General features: G+C 41.7%; 1 protein-coding gene across 1 annotated transcript in view; it reads right to left on the reverse strand.

Moving 5' to 3' along the window:
• Nucleotides 1–19,762, reverse strand: part of LOC309832710 (ATP-binding cassette sub-family A member 17-like) — a gene marked incomplete at both ends in the record, with an annotated part of 91,510 nt that overhangs the window by 42,002 nt on the left and 29,746 nt on the right. Inside the window, 7 exon segments of the mRNA XM_082670694.1 lie at nt 19–189; nt 4,569–4,706; nt 6,964–7,107; nt 8,070–8,105; nt 8,107–8,153; nt 8,156–8,239; nt 14,892–15,065. Of these exon segments, the coding sequence (XP_082526820.1) occupies nt 19–189; nt 4,569–4,706; nt 6,964–7,107; nt 8,070–8,105; nt 8,107–8,153; nt 8,156–8,239; nt 14,892–15,065 (794 nt within the window).

Consider the following 19,762-nt stretch of genomic DNA (forward strand, 5'->3'; position numbering starts at 1 on the left):
GGCCCTGCCGCCCCCTACCTTGGAGCCTGCGATGAGGGTGATGCCGATGAGGGCGATGCCAATGGAGAGCTTGTGCCTCATTCCCCCACTCAGGAACCTGCTCCGGGAGTCCCGTTTGTCCTCCAGACTGAGGATGTGCAGCACACAATTGATTTCTTCAGGGCACTTCTGGCGCAACAAGTCTTTCAGCTGAAATAGCAGAGGACAGAGATCTGGCAGCAGCTTCTGACGGGAGGCTGGCTCGTCCAACAAGCATTTTGCTTGAACAGCAGTCCTCCCTTATCTGAGGTTTCGGTTTCCACAGTTTTAGTTACCCACTACCCACAGTCAACTATGGTTTGAAAATATTAAATGAAAAATTACAGAAATAGGGGACTTTCCTGGTGGCGCAGTGGTTAAGACTCCGCCTGCCAATGCAGGGGACACGGGTTTGAGCCCTGGTCCAGGAAGATCCCACATGCCACGGAGCAACTGAGCCCGTGCGCCACAACAACTGAGCCTGTGCTCTAGAGCCCTCGAGCCACAACTACTGAGCCTGCATGCCACAATTACTGAAGCCCGTGCATGTAGAGTCAGTGCTCTACAAGAGAAGCCACCGCAGTGAGAAGCCCGTGCACCGCAACGAAGAGTAGTCCCCGCTCACCGCAACTAGAGAAAGCCCGTGCACAGCAATGAAGACCCAATGAAGAAGCCAAAAAATACATAAATAAATAAATAAGTATTTAAAAATTATAGAAATAAACAACTCATAGTTTTAAATTGTGCACCGTTCTGAGTATCCTGAACTCTGAAATCCTGTGCCATCCGGCTCTGTCCTGCTCGGGATCCCCAACCATCGACATCGTCTGCCCTTGACATCCAACCGTCGACGTTGTCATGACTTGATGATCCAGGATCACCTGGAGCAGATGATTCTCCTCTGATGTATTGTCACTAGGTCAATAGCCTAATGCTGTGTCACAATGCTTATATCATTCACCTGACTTCATCTCATCACATGGGCATTGTATCATCTCAAATCACAAGAAAGGTAAGTACAGTACAATAAGATATTCTTAGAGAGAGAGAAAGCGAGACCACATTCACATAACTTTAATTACAGTATATTGCTATAATTGTTCTATTTTATTATTAGTTATTGTTTTGGTTTTTAAAATTTTTTTTATTTTTTAACATCTTTATTGGAATATAATGGCTTTACAATGGTGTTTTAGTTTCTGCTTTATGACAAAGTGAATCCGTTATACATATACATATATCCCCATCTCTCTTCCCTCTTGCGTCTCCCTCCCTCCCACCCTCCCTATCCCACCCCTCTAGGTGGTCACAAAGCACTGAGTTGATCTCCCTGTGCTATGCGGCTGCTTCCCACTAGCTATTGGTTTAATGTCTTACTGTGCCTAATTTACAAATTAAACTTTGTCATAGGTATGTATGTATAGGAAAAAACATAGTATATATAGACTTCGGTACTATCTGAGGTTTCAGGCATCCACTGGTGGTCTTGGAACAAATCCCCTGCAAATAAGCCAGGACTATTGTATATACATAAACTGTACATAAGAAAGACACACAATAAACTTACTACCTTCAGGGAAAGGGATAAACAAAAGACTTTTGTATCTTTTTTTTTTTTTTTTTGCCCACACCATGAGGCTTGTGGGATCTTAGTTCCCTGACCAGGGATTGAACCCAGGCCCTTGGCAGTGAAAATGTGGAGCCTTAACCACTGGACTGCCAGGGAATTCCCGGCTTTTGCATCTTGAACCATTTAAATATATGACTTATTAATACTAAGTACCGCAGCATATTAAAAGGATTATACACCATGACCAAGTGGGATTTATCCCAGGAATGCAAGGAAGGTTCAGCATATTAAAAATCAATGTAAGTGTTGTATAATAAAGAATCTGGATGGCCTCTGTCCCCAGTTACTGGGAGGGGCCTCTAAATCCTTGGAGTATAGGGGTGTCTTTGCTATTCCTGGTAGTACCCTCAGGCCACACCTGAGTTTATGCTAATGAGGTGGTCAAGATCTGGGCTGGTCATACCAAAAAGACAAACCATGTGATTTGATGGTTGGGGCTTTGAGCCATGATATCAATCTGACCTCCCAATCTGCTGGGAGGGAAAGACTGCAGACTGAGCTCAGTCATGAGGTCCATGATTCAATCATTCACGCCCATGTAATGAAACCCCAGTAAAAACTAGACACTTGAAGCTTAGGTGAGCTACCCTCTATATAGCAATGTGCCAGGAGGGTGACACATTCTGAAGACATGGAAGCTTTTCATTTGGGACCCTCCCAGACATCACCCTATATGTCTCTTCTTTTGGCTGGTCCTGATTCTTTTTTTAAATATTTATTTATTTATTTGGCTGCGCCAGGTCTTAGTTGTGGCACGAGGGATCTTCATTGCAGCATGCGGGATCTTTTTATTTAGTTGTGGCATGTAAGCTCTTAGTTGTGGCATGCAGGATCTAATTCCCTGACCAGGGATCGAACCCATGTCCCCTGCATTGGCAGGTGGATTCTGAACCACTCTGCCACCAGGGAAGTCCCCTGGTCAATTGATTTTTGACAAAGGTGCAAAGACCATTCAATGGGGAAAAAAACAGTCTTTTCAACAAATGGTGCTGGACAACTGGATATCCACATGCAAAAGAATGAATTTGACACCTACCTCATACCATATAAAAATTAGCTCAAAATGAATCAAAGACCTAAATGTAAGAACTAATGTATGGGACTTCCCTGGTGGTGCAGTGGTTAAGAATCCGCCTGCCAATGCAGGGGGCACGGGTTTGAGCCCTGGTCCGGGAAGATCCCACACGCTGCAGAGCAACTGAGCCCATGTGGCAGAACTACTAAGCCTATGCTCTAGAGCCCGAGAGCCACAACTACTGGGCCCATGTGCCGCAACTACTGAAGCCTGCGAGCCTAGAGCCCGTGCTCCCCAACAAGAGAAGCCACTGCAATGAGAAGCCCGCGCACCACAACGAAGAGTAGCCCCCGCTCGCCACAACTAGAGAAAGCCCGCACGCAGCAACGAAGACCCAACGCAGCCAAAAATAAATAATAAAATAAAATAAATAAATAAATAAATAAATTTATTTTAAAAAGAACTAATGTTTGAAACTCTTAGAACGAAACATAGGTGGGAATCCTATGCAATGCTTTTTATTTTTAAATTTTATTTATTTATTTATTTATTTATGGCTCTAGAGTGGACAGATGTATGTATTATTTATTTATTTATGATTATTTATTTATCATTCATGGTCTGCATTTTGGCAGAATTTGCAATTACATTAATTAATTAATTCAGTCATTCATTCAATGATATTTGTTGAGTGCCTATCCTTTGCCAAGCGCGGTTCCAGGCACTGTGGATCCAGAAGTGAACAGAACAAGCTTTCTAGGGAGAGGGATGGGGGAGACAGAGAAATAACACACACACACACACACACACACATATATATGTATACACAAACCAGATGAGCACAGACTGTGATGAATACTAGGAACAGAATATAAGGGAATGCAATAGGGGAGTGTCTATGGAGTGTTTCTATCAGTCGGCCTTCTTAAACAATGTTTGTACCTGACTTGCCTCCTTGATCACTTAGCCTGTTGTCTAGCTGGATCACCCTTCAAGTACTGAGGACCTCACAAGCCTACATAGAAGGGGAGGCCTTCCCTAAATGATCATGCTGCCAGAAGTAGCAATGCCTGTATCTGAGAGAGGACCACCTGTCTGGAGACATTACTGCACCCCCATCCTGATGCATCCAGAGCCCATCCAGCATGTATCTGCTGGGCTGAAACTTGGTTTTTAAAGTCCCAGTACCAAAGGCACCTCAGACCAAACTTCACGATATTGCTGCTCTTCAAATGCCTTCAGTGGAAGGTGCATCAGCAACCTGTGAGGAGAATTGTGGCAGCTTGACTTTGAAGTGCTCATAGCTTCCCAGCCGTTTGGTGTTCTGTATGTAACACAGAAGAACTGGTGGGCTTTCAGAGTGCCTCAAAATTTAGAAATGCATCTCACTGGTTTTATACAGAGCTTTACATAGGTTAAGCCTTCAATAAATATATGTTTCTTGAATGAATGAGTTTTCAAATATCACAGATATTATTTTAGTTAATGGAATATGAAAGAATTATTTAGGCATAAAAACTATTCTGAAACAGATAATTTTAGAATAATTCACCAGGTATCATTCTAAAAGTGCCCCTGGCAATCAAAAGTAAGTGGATGAAATGTTTGGTTGAGAGATTAGTGGTGCCTCACTGTACCGGAAAGTTCTACCTGGAAGGAAACATGCTAAGCAGTGTTCACAACTTCCTGGTAGTGTTTGAAACTAAGTTCCTCAGATTGACCAAAAGAGTCAAAGATTCCCTTTTCCTGCTACAGAGTAATGTGAACAACCAGGCACTACTACGTAGATAGTAAAAAAACAAACAACAAAGATGCCAGTGAAACCTGATGAGGGGAGATGGAGCCAAAACATCTAGATCTGGATCAACAATTTCTTCAGCACTTCCTCAGGAGGGCTGACCCCACACACATATCTGTGAGCATGCCGCAGGTGGTGGTTTTGCCTGCTCCATTGTGCCCCAGGAGAACAGTGATCTGCCCTCGGTACAAGTTTATGGTCAGATCTTTGACTGCCATGTGTTCATCCTTTCCCTTGTAGAACACCTGTTGAAAAGCCAACTCTGACTGACAGTGTAATATGCACACGCATGTGGCATTTCTGAAGAACCTGTGACAGGCCGAGCACCCACACCAACTTCCTCCGAAAGTTCATCAGTGGGACTCCAAGTGGAAATCCATAAGGGAGCTCCTTCTTTCAGAGTTTAGCTGCCTGGAGCTACTGAGGACCATGATGGGGAGCAACACCAGGGGGGTTTCCCTGGCCTCTGGAGCCTGGTGGTAGAGCAGCTGAACCACAGAGGCCAGAGCTCAAGGACGAAGGGCTCTGAGCTTGAACGAGAACTTGTCTCTGCTTCTCGAGCCACACCTTGCTCTGCACTGCCTGGCTAATCCCCTGAGAAAGGGCACCCTGCCTCTTTTGTGGGCGGTGTTGATCTAGGGAGAGAACACCAGACAGTCTGTCCTGTTTTCTAAATCAAATGTCTCCAGTATTTTATTTTATTTTATTTATTTTTTTATTTTTTTTTGCGGTACGCGGGCCTCTCACTGTTGTGGCCTCTCCCGTTGCGGAGCGCAGGCTCCGGACGCGCAGGCTCAGCGGCCATGGCTCACGGGCCCAGCCGCTCCGGGGCATGTGGGATCTTCCCGGACCGGGGCACGAACCCGTGTCCCCTGCATTAGCAGGTGGACTCTCAACCACTGCGCCACCAGGGAAGCCCTCCAGTATTTTAAATACCATTTTTTTTTTCTTATTATACAAGTAATTCACATATGAGTATAAGGAAGAAAATAAAATCACCCACAATGCCACTTGCAGAGATACATCACACTTCATCACATTTCAGCTCTGTGCCATTCCTCACACATACCAGGCGCACTCCTTTTGAGAGGCTTCTATCTTTACTGTTTTCCCAGTCTTAGACTTGGTCTGTCTTGTTCATGCTGAATTCCTAGTGCCTGAAACTGTGCCTGATTTCTGTCCTGTCTAATTGCATCTGGGCTGGACTTGGGGTTTGGAGTGCAGACATTATAGTTGGGTGAGACTTAGACGTCACTTCTTCCCACCATTTATCTAACTGTGTTTGGAAGCAGGGTGCTGCGGAAAGGAATTTGGCACACTTCTCCTGCCCCCACATCCATCTGGTATGATTAATTTGAATCAAGTGTGATGGTCCTCCTCCCTAACTTCTCAGTCTCCCTTTTGCAGTTGAGGTGGACATGTGGCAGAATTCTGGGCAATAAGAATAAGGGGTGATCTACTGAAGGGCAGAAAAGAAGGAAGGAAGGAAGGGAGGGAGGGAGGAAGGAAGGAAAGAAGGAAGGAAGGAAGAAGTCCTCCCAAAAGAAAGCCCCTCGCTCTTATCTTTCCCTATAGATGAGCTACAGCAGCCATCTTGCAACCGGGAAATGACAAGCACGCAGATGAGAGCTATATGCTTCCACTGGCCCAGGGAAAATAAATGAAAGCAAGTGAGCAGAAAGAGCAGGGGTCTGGGACAGCTTTGCTGAGCAGCTGAAATCATGCCAGAACCATGTGCCTGCAGACTGCTTGTTATGTGAAAAGAGGAAACGAAATCCCTGCTTATTGAAGCTACAATAAATTGGGTGAAGACTGGAGCATTCCAAGCTGCTACCACAGTATGTAAAGGAGCTGGGATGATCCCCCATGCTGTGGAGCCCCTGGGCCAGCATGTGATGCACTTGATCCCATAGGCCAAGGAAGGCAACACAAAGTATTGAGCTAGCACCTTGACTGTGATCTTGTATCAGTCATACAGAGGACACTGCCTCTCCTTAAGCTCATCATATTTGAAGAATGGAAGATTCCAAACAAAAAAATAATGCTCTGGAGGACACACCAGGGTACAGAGCTTATATCCAGTCATCCTGTCAGGGGAGTCCTTAGTCAATGCAGGACTCAGCAGACACTGGTGAAAGAACAAACACTTCTGCATCTGGAAGCCAGCAGTGAAATCTGGTTTACTATTTGATTTGGTTATGTAAAAACACTGGTGGATCAAAGTCAGCCATCAAATGACTGAGTTCCAGGGTGTCCCCAACAAGAGGTGTTTGGCTTTTGCAAGACTGTTTCAAGAAAGATCATCTAGATCCTCCATCCAGTCACTTAACTTTATGACAGAAAACAGGATATTTTACATTATACTCCTAATTTTGAGGATAACATTACAGAAGGGAATTAAAAATCTATCACAAAATGTACCTTGTAACCACTGGCAGAATAAAACAGAAGCCTCTATGCACTATTTCTCAAGTCCTTGGAAGAAGATTTGTGAGCTGATACCTTGTATAGATGTTGGATTTCAATTCCTTTTATCAAATCAGTAGGCTCTTCCTGAATGAACTTGCTTTTCAGAGCTTTCTGAGGATCCCCCAACTCCAGCACTGAATTCGTAAAGGATATAGGTTCTCCACACCAGTAGGAGGGCTAGAGAGGAAGTCAACTTACATTAATACATGTAGGTGAATTGGCTCTCTTCTTCTGGAAGATAAATATTTTGGTAAATTAAATTCTCACACTTCCCTCCCCCAACCCCCACCCCAGCCTCACCCACCGGAGCTTCCTGGTATCGAACACTTAATGGTGCCTGAAGAAGTCAAGAATTTGCTCACAGACTTACTACTAATAAACTGCATTTCAACCTACAACCGTCTGGAGGATGGAGCTAAAAATGATGCCTCATATCCACACTCCTGGTGTACTGGGGAAGCTGTTGTGTTGGCAATCAGCACCCCTGTGGGCTGAGGCCTGGAGAAATACTGGCGTTAACAATCTACCCACTTCCCACAGACCAAGAAGGGCAAACATGGCAGCCTTTGCCGAGGCCTGAAGTGAGTACCTGTGCAATTCAGATGAGATCAGACTGAATCTGCAAGAGGACTGAATCAGGCATGATGGGTTCAACTTTGTAGGAAAATTTACTCACCATAGGACAGAAAAGATTTGGAGAGCTTCATGGGGTTGTCAACGAAAGCTGTGCCCCATGCCCGTGCCCCCAGGTCACAGAGGTCTCAAAGATCTTCAGGGCCTTGCCACCAGCCCAAAGAGGAAAGAGGCCAAGGAGTCCTGAGGGCTCTAGCTTGTTGGGGTGGCATTCTGTGAGAGAATGCAGGGCCTGCCACTCAAGTGGGCACATGTGAGACAGCCACAGGCACTCTTAAGGGGACTCTGCACAGGGTATCAGCAGTGGGGCAAGAGTCAGACTCATTAATTATGCTCCCTTGGCAACCACAAGTTGATAGGTTTGGGGTGAGTCCAGGTTAGAGAACTGCACTTAGATTTCCAGGAGTTTGAGGTTGTAACCAACACCACAAAGAGGGATAGGAATATTGATGACGAGCTATAAAAATTCTAATGTCAATCTATAAAACAGCAGCATCGGTACTCACCATGAGAAAGAAGTACCAAGGTTTGGGTGTACCATACAGCCCCTGGGAAGACAGACTCCACATACCAGGCCACCAAGCCATTTAAGAGTCCAGCAGTAGCATCAGCAGCACCTGAGTGAAGTTAAACTCTCCTCCTATACTGCCCATGTTCCTCCATTGGATGCCTGTGCCTATTCCAAAGGAAGGAAAACAGTCACCACATCGAAGACAGAGAAAAGTTACCAGAACTTTCCAATCAAACAGTTGGAGAACAAGCCAATGAGAAGACTGGAGTATTCATGTCTGGGGTATTAAGGGACAAAAGTTAGGCACAGGAAAAGAAAAGCTAGCTGTTGGTTTCTCAAAGAAGGTAAAACTTTTTTTTGTTTTTTGGTTTTTTTGACCATGCCACACAGCTTGTGGGATATTAGTTCCCCAACCAGGGACTGAACTTGGGCCCAGCCGTGAAAGCACTGAGTCCTAACCACTGGGCTGACAGGGAATTCCCAATAAAACATTCTTATTATTGCCAAAATGATTCTTTGGCACCAAGAAGTGGAAATTTGGTCATCTGAGACACATCTTCACACTCTTGCACATGCTGTCAGGTAAGCCCTTCCTACTCCTCCCCACCTTCTTTGCTTGGTTAATTCTTACTTGGTAGGTCAGCACAGGTATCTCCTTCCCCAGCAAGCATGTATACTCACTCTCTTGGGTTATATGTCTAACCCACGTGCATCTGGGGCACCCTGCGCTAATTGTGAGGATTGAAGGTCTCACTCCGCACTGTGAAACTGCTCACTTATTGCCAACCCCAGCTTGGGGCCAGGGACTGTCAGCTTATCTCAGTATCTCCAACATCTGACCCAGGACCTCATATGCAGCAGCTGCTCAATACATACATATGCCATGAAGAAAGGAGTGCTGAGGATGGGCTTGGGACCAATTCCTGGGTGAGTATAAAGATAAGTATCCTTTGTGATGCCAAGTGTCTAATCTGAATGCAAGCTGACTAAGCTTCTCATGTAAAGCATCCAAGATACCCTGCATCTGTTGCCACACGGCAGGATTGAGGAGGTGGTAACTAGCAACACCAGAGGAGACATTCAAATACTGATGAGCAGACAGATGGGCTAGAACGGTGCTCCTCAAACTTTCCCGTGCTTACTAATCACCTGGGGATTTTGTTCTGATTAAGTGCGTCTGGATGGGCCTGGGAGCCTGCATTCCTAACAAGCTCTCTGAGGGTTCTGATGCTGCTGGTGCACAGGCCACGCTGTGAGGGGTGAGGGGCCAGGAAACCTCTGATGCCCTTCCTGAGATGAGATTCTATGACTTGTGTCTGTCTTTGTGCCAATCGAGAGCCTTGCCTTTCACCATGGCTTACAGACAGGTCTCGCAAACCTCAGCTGCCATAAACAGTCAGCACACTTAGTTTGTGAAAGCCAGGTGCATCCTTGTTCAGTGTAAGTCTGCAGTGTCCGAAAAGAAGAAAGAGACAAGGCTCCTTCCCTACCTCAGCAGACATTTGATTGCCAGTTAACTTTATTTATTTATTGGGAATATACATATCAAGTACATAAAATGGAGTTTAACAAGCAATTACACAGGAAGTACTTTGTACAACTACCACCCAAATCAATAACCCCCAAAACCCCAAATGTGCACACCCCCTTTACAACTTCACCATCATCTTTGTCTGTAGGCAGCATCTAGTTGGGTTTTGCCTTTTTATCTAAACTGACTCTTTTTAATTGGTATGTTTAGATTATTCACATTTAATGTGATTATTGGTTGGATTAAAATCTACCACTTTGCCAGCTCTTTTCTATTTGGTCCAAACTTTTCTTTGTTTCTTTTTTCCTCTTTTTGTTGCATTAATGGGGACTTTTTTTTAATCATTCCATTTTATTTCTACTATCGATTTATTACTTATACCTCTAAAAATTTTTTTAGTGTTGTTCTAGGGTTTAAAATCATCTTTAGTCTATCTTCAAATAATATTATACTACTTCATGTGTAGCATAAGGATCTTACAACAATTTCCAGTTTCCAGTTCTTCCCTCCCACCCTTTGCTACTGTTGTCATACATTTCATTTTCACATAAGCTATAAACACAATACATTGTTACCACTTTTGCTTTAGACAGTCAGTTCTCTTTTAGAGCCAGAAACCTCCACAAAAGACAAAATAAATTGTATCTTCCATTTTCAGTGCTCTTAATTTCTTTGTGCAGATCCAAGCTTCTGTCTGATATGATATTGTTTTTGCTTGAAGAACTCAACATTTCTCGTCATGTCTCCCAGCAATTGATTCTGTCCCTTTGGTTTGAGAGAGTCTTCATTTCTCCCTAATTTTCCCCTGGATATAGAACACTGAGTTGACAAGGTTTTTCTTTCAGTACTTTCTTTAAATATGTCACTTCATTTTCTTCTAGCTTGCATATGTTTATTGGCTATTTGGAAATGTCTTTTCATGAAGTACCTATTTTTGCCTGTTTTTTTCTTTACTATAAAGTATGATATATAATTGATTTTATGAATTCTTTAAATATTCTGGATACAAGCCTTTTGCAGGTTAAATGTATCGAGCATCCTCTCCCACTCTGTAGCTTCTCCTTTCATTCTCTTCATGGTGTCTTAATTTTAATGTCATTATTTATCAGTCTTTTCCTGATGGTTAGTTATTTTTGTGTCTTGTTTAAGAAATCTTTCCTACTTCAAGTACATGAATGTACTCTCCTATATCATCTCCAAAAAAGTTTATAGTTTTTTTTTTTAAAGACACCAATTGTACTTAATATTTGTTACTTTTTTAAAAAATTTATTTATTTTTGGCTGTGTTGGGTCTTCGTTTCTGTGCAAGGGCTTTCTCTAGTTGTGGCAAGCGGGGGCCACTCTTCATCGCGGTGCGAGGGCCTCTCATTATCGCGGCCTCTCTTGTTGCGGAGCACAGGCTCCAGACGCGCAGGCTCAGTAGTTGTGGCTCACGGGCCTAGTTGCTCCGTGGCATGTGGGACCTTCCAGGGCTCGAACCCGTGTCCCCTGCATTAGCAGGCAGATTCTCAACCACTGCGCCACCAGGGAAGCCCCACTTTATAGTTTTTTTACATTGGAATTGATATCTGCATATGGTGTGAATTCAAAGTCCAATTTCAATTTTTTCCATAAGGTTCTTTAGTTGCTCCAGCACCATTTATTAAATCCCACTGCTCTGAAGTATCATCTCTGATATTTAACAATGCATTTATCTCTCCCTTCTTTTCTGTTCTATTAGTCTATTTGTCAACCATAATCTTAATTACCATTGCTTTATGATAAATCATGAAATCCGGTAAAACAAGTTTTGCTGTTTTGTTCTTCCACAAGAGTTCTTGGCTATTCTTGGTCCTTTATACTCCCATGTACATTTGAGAATCAGCTCATCGAGTTCTATTTAAAAAACAAAACAAAACAAAAGTACTGCTGGAGTTTGGATTGGGTAGGAGTTAGCTGTTACTTCTTTCCACAATTTATTTATTTGTGTTTGAGAGCAGGTTGCTGCTGAAAGGAATCTGGCAAAGTTCACCTGCCCTCACATCTCTTTGATCATGATTGTTCTTCCCTGACTTCTCATCCCCCTTTGCAGTAGAAGAGGTCATGTGACATAATTCCTCTCCCACACCACTTCTTTTTGACTCAACCAATCTTTTGATTATTCCATTTTCTCTCTATTAAGTTTGAAAGTTATACATTGTTCCTAGCCTTTTCCTGGTTGGCTCAGTAGTGAATTACCTGGTACATTGCTGCAAAGTCTAAAGTTAATCAATATCTTTACTCCCCTTCCAAAAAGTATTTACCCCCACTAATTTCTGACTTTATCTCCTCAAAAACCCTTTTATGTATTTTAATTCTATCTTTTTAAAAAAATCCTAAAGACATCATCATTATCATCATCATTATTATTGTATACAACGTATAAAGCCACTATCTTCAGGCTCCCACTCTTGGCTCCTTTGAAAAGCAATGTCTTTTTTTTTCCCCTCCAGCTACTTTTAAGATTTTTCTCTTGACCTCTGGTGTGCTCAATTTTATGTTGGTATGTCTAATGTAGATTTCTTATTGTAATCTTGTTTGGGATTTGCTGGTCTTCCTGAAATCCAGTTTTGGAACAGGTTTGGCCACCATCTTTTCAAATGTATTTCTCTGCCCTATTCTCTCTTTTCCTACTGGAACTCTTTTGCTCAGAGGTCATTTACTAACAAGAAAACTTTGGGCTTCCATTTGGATGGCCTTTCAAGGCAAGGGAGCTAAACGACAAGGCCCAGCGTCCCACCCAGGTGGAGAGCAAAATAGGAGACCTCTCTCACATTAATAGGGGTCCCAGAGATAAATTCAATAGTCACAGGTTGGGTTCCTTGTGACACAGACCCTGAAATGGAGTTTAGTATGCAAGATGTTTATTAAGGAATACCCTTGAGATCAATACCTGTGGAAGGGAAGAGATTGAAACAAGATTAGTCAGGGCTACAAGACAGCACTGACAAGCTTGAGGAGCTGAGATAAAAAGGCCCATCTGAGCATCTATAATAACCCATCCACTAAGTTTTTTATTAGTTATAAAAAGATATTTGGGTATTAATAAGATGACATCTCTGTATTGTTTCTCAACTGGTTCAGAAACTAAGGAGGGGAGAAGGGTGCTATTTACTGGGCCTCTTAAAAACTAAAATCAATCTAGTAAATAATAAATTAACAAATCAATAAATGGAAATTTCAAGTGACAAACCCAGTTGCTCCACAAGCATGCAGGTTCTGATTCTAAGAGGGCAAAATGTTTCTGCCATACAACCAGAGGCCTGATTCATGTTGTATATAGTGATTCCTGCTCAAGATTAAAACCGAAAGCACTGCACTAGACTTACTGAGAAAATGTACAGAGTAATTTTTTTTTTTTTTTCCTGCGGTACGCAGGCCTCTCACTGTTGTGGCCTCTCCCATCGCGGAGTACAGGCTCCAGACGCGCAGGCTCAGCGGCCATGGCTCACGGGCCTAGCCGTTCTGCGGCATGTGGGATCTTCCCAGACTGGGGCACGAACCGGCGTCCCCTGCATCGGCAGTCAGACTCTCAACCACTGTGCCACCAGGGAAGCCCCATAATAATTTTATTTATTCACTCACTAGAAGGCATGCTATCTGATTTGAGCAGATAGGTCAAATGAATAGGAAAGCCTAATCCAGTGAAAGTATGAGGATTCTAAATAAGAAATATTATCCTCGGATTTCTAACATTTCATCAATTATATTCTTAGAGATTCCTACCTGCTTATGATCATATGCATTTGTATTTCCTTCAGCTGTAACACTAGACACCATTTATGGGCTATCCTGTGTCTTTCAGGAATGAACACTGAACATAACACACCGTTCATCCAGTCCAACCACCTACCTAAATTCCCTCAATTTCAACAGATAGGCTCCATAAAGCATCTACATTCATTCACTAACATGTAAGGAATCAGATATACCATTTCAAATATACTTTTCCTCCATAAGTATTTGTAAATCATGGTCTCAACATTGCTTTGTTAAAGAAAACCACTCACTTTCAATAAATTCTGGTCAACTTAACATCCTTTATTAAATTTTAAGCACCCTTAACCCATTTAGACCATCCAAACTTAATAAAGAAATTCATTGGTAGGTGATGCCTCTAACCAGGACATTGGAGATTATCCCAATTGCAGTAAGGGGACCCACAAACTCGACCCAACTTATAACTCCTATCCCTGTTATCTGCTGCTAAACCAAGCTTTATCATTTGGGACCTGGACTCTGGTGATAAAAGCTAACATTGAGCAATGAAGGCACTTGTTAGAGTGTTCAGAGCAGATTATCTTAGTACCACCGAAATGGGAAACTGTTCCATTCAGAAGTACTGTAACCCCACAGACCTCAGGGTCCTACATTTTATTTATTTACTTGTTTGTTTGTTTATGGCTGTGTTGGGTCTTCGTTGCTGCGCATGGGCTTTCTCTAGTTGCGGCGAGCAGGGGCTACTCTTCATTGCAGTGTGCGGGCTTCTCATTCAGTGACTTCTCTTCTGGCAGAGCACGGGCTCTAGGCATGTGGGCTTCAGTAGTTGTGGCATGTGGGCTCAGTAGTTGTGGCTCACGGGCTCAGTAGTTGTGGTGCAGGGGCTTAGTTGCTCCGTGGCATGTGGGATCTTCCCAGACCAGGGCTTGATCCTGTGTCCCCTGCCTTGGTGGTGGATTCTTAACCACTGTGCCACCAGGGAAGTCCCAGCATCCTACATGTTGATTGACATGTTGGCTGCAATCTTCTGCAATGACTGTAGATGTTGTGGGGAATTCTTCAAACTCCAGAAACATGAGACAAATGAAAACTTCACATTGTACTTTCAACTCCAAAGTGTGGAAGTTGTAACATCTCTGATGGAAGGCCCCCTAGACCAACTTGTGAAAGAAGACTAACTCTGAAGCCTATGAGAATAAAATATGGTATCTGTTAATAGCACTACATTATCTGTAAAGTTCTAAAGTGTTATTTGAACTTCTAATCATAAATCTATACATTTTAGATCTATACAACTATATAGGTGTATAATCATTTACATGCTTTAGTTTTTCTCCCAAACTACATTGTAAGCTGCATGGTGTAAACGTCATTCTACATTTCTTAAGTGTTTCTTACAGTACCTACCATAGATGTAAGTATACTGTAAATGCTCAGAACACTGAATAAAATGAGCCAGTTATGTTTATTTGGCAATGAAGGTCAACTCTGCCTGTCAGCAAATGGCAAAACATCAAGGCAGTTTACCTTGAGAAAGGTAAGGTTCACCTTTTGTCTTATATGTGGAGATTAATCGGACTCCCAGTGCCATGGCAACACTGGAGAGGAGACAAAAGGCAATCTTTTGGAAGTGACTCCTTTGGTTGTAGCTGAAAGCGAGGTACAGGTATGGGAGGTAGGTAAAGAAGAAGATGATGCCTCTGGAGGCAGTTGCAACATGAGCTGCAAATTCAGAGGGGAAAAATGAAGAGTTTCATCAATAATGCACCAAGAGGGACTTCCCTGGTGGCGCAGTGGTTAAGAGTCCACCTGCCAATGCAGGGGACACGGGTTCAGGCCCTGGTTTGGGAGGATCCCACATGCCGCAGAGCAACTAAGACTATGCACCACAACTACTGAGCCTGTGCTCTACAGCCCGTGAGCCACAACTACTGAGCCCACGTGCCACAACTACTGAAGCCCACGTGCCTAGAGCCCGTGCTCTGCAACAAGAGAAGCCACAACAATGAGAAGCCCGCACACCACAACGAAGAGTAGCCCCCGCTCGCCGCAACTAGAGAAAGCCTGCATGCAGCAACAAAGACTCAACACAGCCAAAAATAAATAAATAAATAAATAAATTTTTTAAAATGCACAAAGAACCTATATGAGAAAACAATCTAAGAGAGAATGAATATATGTATATGTATAACTGCATCACTTTGCTGTACACCTGAAACTAACACAACATTGTAAATCAACTATACTCCAATAAAATGAAAATATTAAAAAATGAATGTATATATACGTATAACTGAATCACTTTGCTGTACAGCATAAATTAATACAACATTGTAAATCAACTATATTTCAATAAAATAATTAAAAAAAAAAATAATGCACAAAGAAGTATAATGCAAGTCTCTTTTCCCTGCCATGGTAAGGAAAGCATCTTTGCATTTGTCTCAGCATTTCAGAAGGGAAGCAGTCTTTTAAGAAATTTTGATAGAAACCTTTTATACTTGCACTTTCACCATCAAAAGACTAAGAGGATTTGTTGCACTTAAGAAATTAATCAATCCTTACAAAAAAGCACAAACATTTAATTGCCTAAAACTTCCCCTAATACTGCATTAATAACATCTCCTACAATAAAAACCATCTTCTTCAAAGATAAGCGGTAGATTATATAGCATCTATGGAGCATTGCCTGGCACTGGGTAAGCACTTTATATACAGTATCTTATTTAATCTTCATAACCTCTCTGTTTTTCAGATGAAGAAACTGAGGCTTAGCCACATTAAATAAATTTGCTCAATGTCATGGAACTAGTAAATGATGGGTCAAGGATTCAAGGTTTCCCAGGCTCTAAGTATAGTGGCTCCAGATTTGGAGATAAACCAATCAAACTGAAGTCTGGGAGAAAAACGCAAAATAAATGCAAACATTTGCCTTCCAGGAAGTTAAGAGAATACAGATCGAAAATGTAAGGATTGCATATGTAACAGAAAGAGCCACAGTTAAGGCATCGGGCAGCCCTTCACTGACCCTGACTACATGAACTATGGCTGACCCTGGGTCTTCTATAACTTCTCTGACTTTGCTTCTTCTTTTGTAAAACGTGATAATAATTGCTAACATGTACTAAGTTCTTACTATATACCAAGTATTATTCTCAGCATTTTACATCCCATTTAATCCTCATAACTAAGTTATGAGATAAGTGCTATCATTTTCCAGTTTCACATAAGGGGAAATGGATACAGAATCTATTGACCTGCTCAAGGTCAGGATCCACACCGAGATATAAATACAGCACTCTGAGGCTGGAGCAAGAGCTTCTGACCTTGTTGTAACAAGTAAATCCTTCTTGTTTATCTACTTGATATACAGTAGTGTGTATCTCTCAATTCCATAGTCCAAATTTATTCTCTCCCCTTTCCCTTTGGTAACCATAAATTTGTTTTCTATGTCTGTGAGTCTGTTTCCATTTTGTAAATAAGTTCATTTGTATCATTTTTTTTTAGATTCCACATGTAAGTGATACTATATGATATTTGTCTTTCTCTGTCTGACTTACTTCGCTTTGTATGATTATCTCTAGGTCTATCCATGTTGCTGCAAATGGCATTATTTCATTCTTTTTTATGTCTGAGTGATATTCCATTATATATACACTGCATCGTCTTTATCCATTCATCTGTTGATGGACACATGTTGCTTCCATGTCTTGGCCATTGCAAATAATGCTGCTATGGACATTGGGGGTGCATGTATCTTTTCGAATTATAGTTTTTGCCTTTTCCAGATATATGCCCAGGAGTGGGATTGCTGGATCATATGGTAATTCTATTTTTAGTTTTTTAAGGAGCCTCCAGACTGTTTTCCAAGGTGGTTGCACTAATTTACATTCCCACCAACAGGGGTTCCCTTTTCCCCATACCCTCTCTAGCATTTATTATTTCTAGACTTTTTGATAATGGCCATTCTGACCAATGTGAGGTGATACCTCATTGCAGTTTTGATTTGCATTTCTCTAATAATTAGCAATGTTGAGCATCTTTTCATATGCCCATTAGCCATTGGCTTTAGTTACCTTTACCAGGGGTCTTTATTTCTTCTTATGGCTTTGAGTTATTGTCTAGTGACTTTTCATTTCAGCCTGAAGAACTCCCTTTAGCAGGGAAAGGAAGGACTATTGGTAATAAACTCTCTCAGCTTTTGTTTATCCAAAAATGTCTTAATTTCTCCATCATTCTTGAGGGATAGTTTTGCCAGATAGAAAATTCTTGGTTAAAAGTTTTTTTTCCTTTCAAGATTTAGAATGTCATCTCACTACCTTCTAGACTCCATGGTTTCTCTAGAGAAATCAGCTGTTAATCTTATTGAGTATGTAGGGAGTCTCTTCTCTCTTGCTGCTTTCAAAATGCTCTCTTTGTCTTTGAGTTTTGACAATTGGAATTTTAGACTTTTACTGGGGATCTCTTTGAGTTTATCTTGCTTGGAGTTAATTGAGCTTCTTGGGTTTGTAGATTCATGTATTTCATCAAATTAGGAGGAGTTTTCAGCCATTATTTCTTCAAATATTTTTTCTGCTTCTTTTCTCTCTCTCTTGTCATTCTGGGACTCCTATGATGTGTATGCTGGTGTTTGATGGTGTCCCACAGGTCTCTCAGGTTCTGTTCTAACAAAGAAAAGCCCAGGACTAGATGCCTTCTCTGGTGAATTCTATCAAACATTTAAAGATGAGTTAACACCAATCTTTCTCAAACTCTAGATATAAAGACCAATGGAATACATTGGAGAGCCCAGAAATAAACCCTCACAAATATAATTAACTTGGGTGCCAAGACTATTCAATGGACAGTCTTTCAACAAATGGTGCTGGGAAAACTGGATATCGCCATTCAGAAGAATGAAGTGGAACCCTTACCTTATACCATATGCAAAAATTAATTCAAAATGGATCAAAGATCTAAACATAAAGCTAAAAACCATAAAATTCTTAGAAGAAAACTTAGTGGAAAATCTTCATAACCTTGGATTTGGCAATAGTTTCTTACGTATGACACCAAAAACACAGACAACAAAAGAAAAAAATAGATAAATTGAACTTCAACAATTTAAAAGGTTTTATGCATCAAAAGACACTATCAGGGCTTCCCTGGTGGCACAGTGGTTGAGAGTCCGCCTGCTGATGCAGGGGACACGGGTTCGTGCCCCAGTCTGGGAAGATCCCACATGCCGCAGAGCGGCTAGGCCTGTGAGCCATGGCCACTGAGCCTGCGCATCCGGAGCCTGTGCTCCGCAACGGGAGAGGCCACAACAGTGAGAGGTCCGCGTACCGCAAAAAAAAAAAAAAAAAAAAAAGATACTATCAAGAGAGTAAAAAGACTACTCACAGAATGGAACAAAATATTTGCAAGCCATATACCTATTAAGGAATTGATATCCAAAATACATAAAGAATTCCTACAACTCAATGTCAAAAAAACAAACAATGCAAGTAAAACATGAGCAAAGGACTTGAATAGATATTTCTACAAAGAAATTGGAACCCTTGTGTATTGCTGACAGGAATGTAAAATGGTGCAGCTTCTGTGGAAAACAACAGTTGGATGATGCCTCAAAAAGTTAAACAGAATGACCATATGACTCAGCAATTACACTCCTTGGTGTATACCCAAAGGAACTGAAAACAGGGACTCAAACAGATACTTGTACATGAATGTTCATAACAGAATTATTCACAACAGTCAAAAGGTAGAAACAACCCAATGTTCATCAACAGATGAATAGATAAACAAAATGTGGGGAGTATTACTCAGCCATCATAAAGAATGAAGTGAGGAAGAAGTCCAAGTGGCTATCCCATTGTCCTGGTGCCATTTGTTGAAGAGACTATTCTTTCTTCATAGAATGGTCTTGGCATCCTTGTCAAAAATCATTTGGTAATGAGATGTATGGGTTTCTAGACTCTCAATTCTATTCCATTGGTCTGTATGTCTATCTTTATGCAGGTACCACACTGTTTTGATCTCTATAGCTTGGTAGTAAGTTTGAAATCATGAAGTGTGAGTCCTCCAACTCTTTCCAAAATTGTTTTGGCATTTTGAGGCCCCTTGCAATTTCATATGAAATTTGTCTATTTCTGAGAAAAAGGCAGTTGGGATTTTAATAGAGATTGAATTGAATCTGTAGATCAATTTGGGGAGTATTGCTATCTTAATATTGTCTTCCAATCGATGAACATAGGATGTCTTTTCATCGATTTAAGACCTCTTTGATTTATTTTAGCAATGCTTTGTAGTTTTCAGTGTACAAGTATTTCATCTTAGTGGTCAGATGTATTCCTAGGTATTTTATTTTGGATGCTATTTTAAGTGGAGTGGGAATGAGGTGTGTTTTCTTCTGGCTCAACCTTACACTAAGAGTACAG

The sequence above is a fragment of the Grampus griseus genome, assembly GCF_964374135.1.
Source record: "Grampus griseus genome assembly, chromosome: 14".
NCBI lineage: Eukaryota > Metazoa > Chordata > Mammalia > Artiodactyla > Delphinidae > Grampus > Grampus griseus.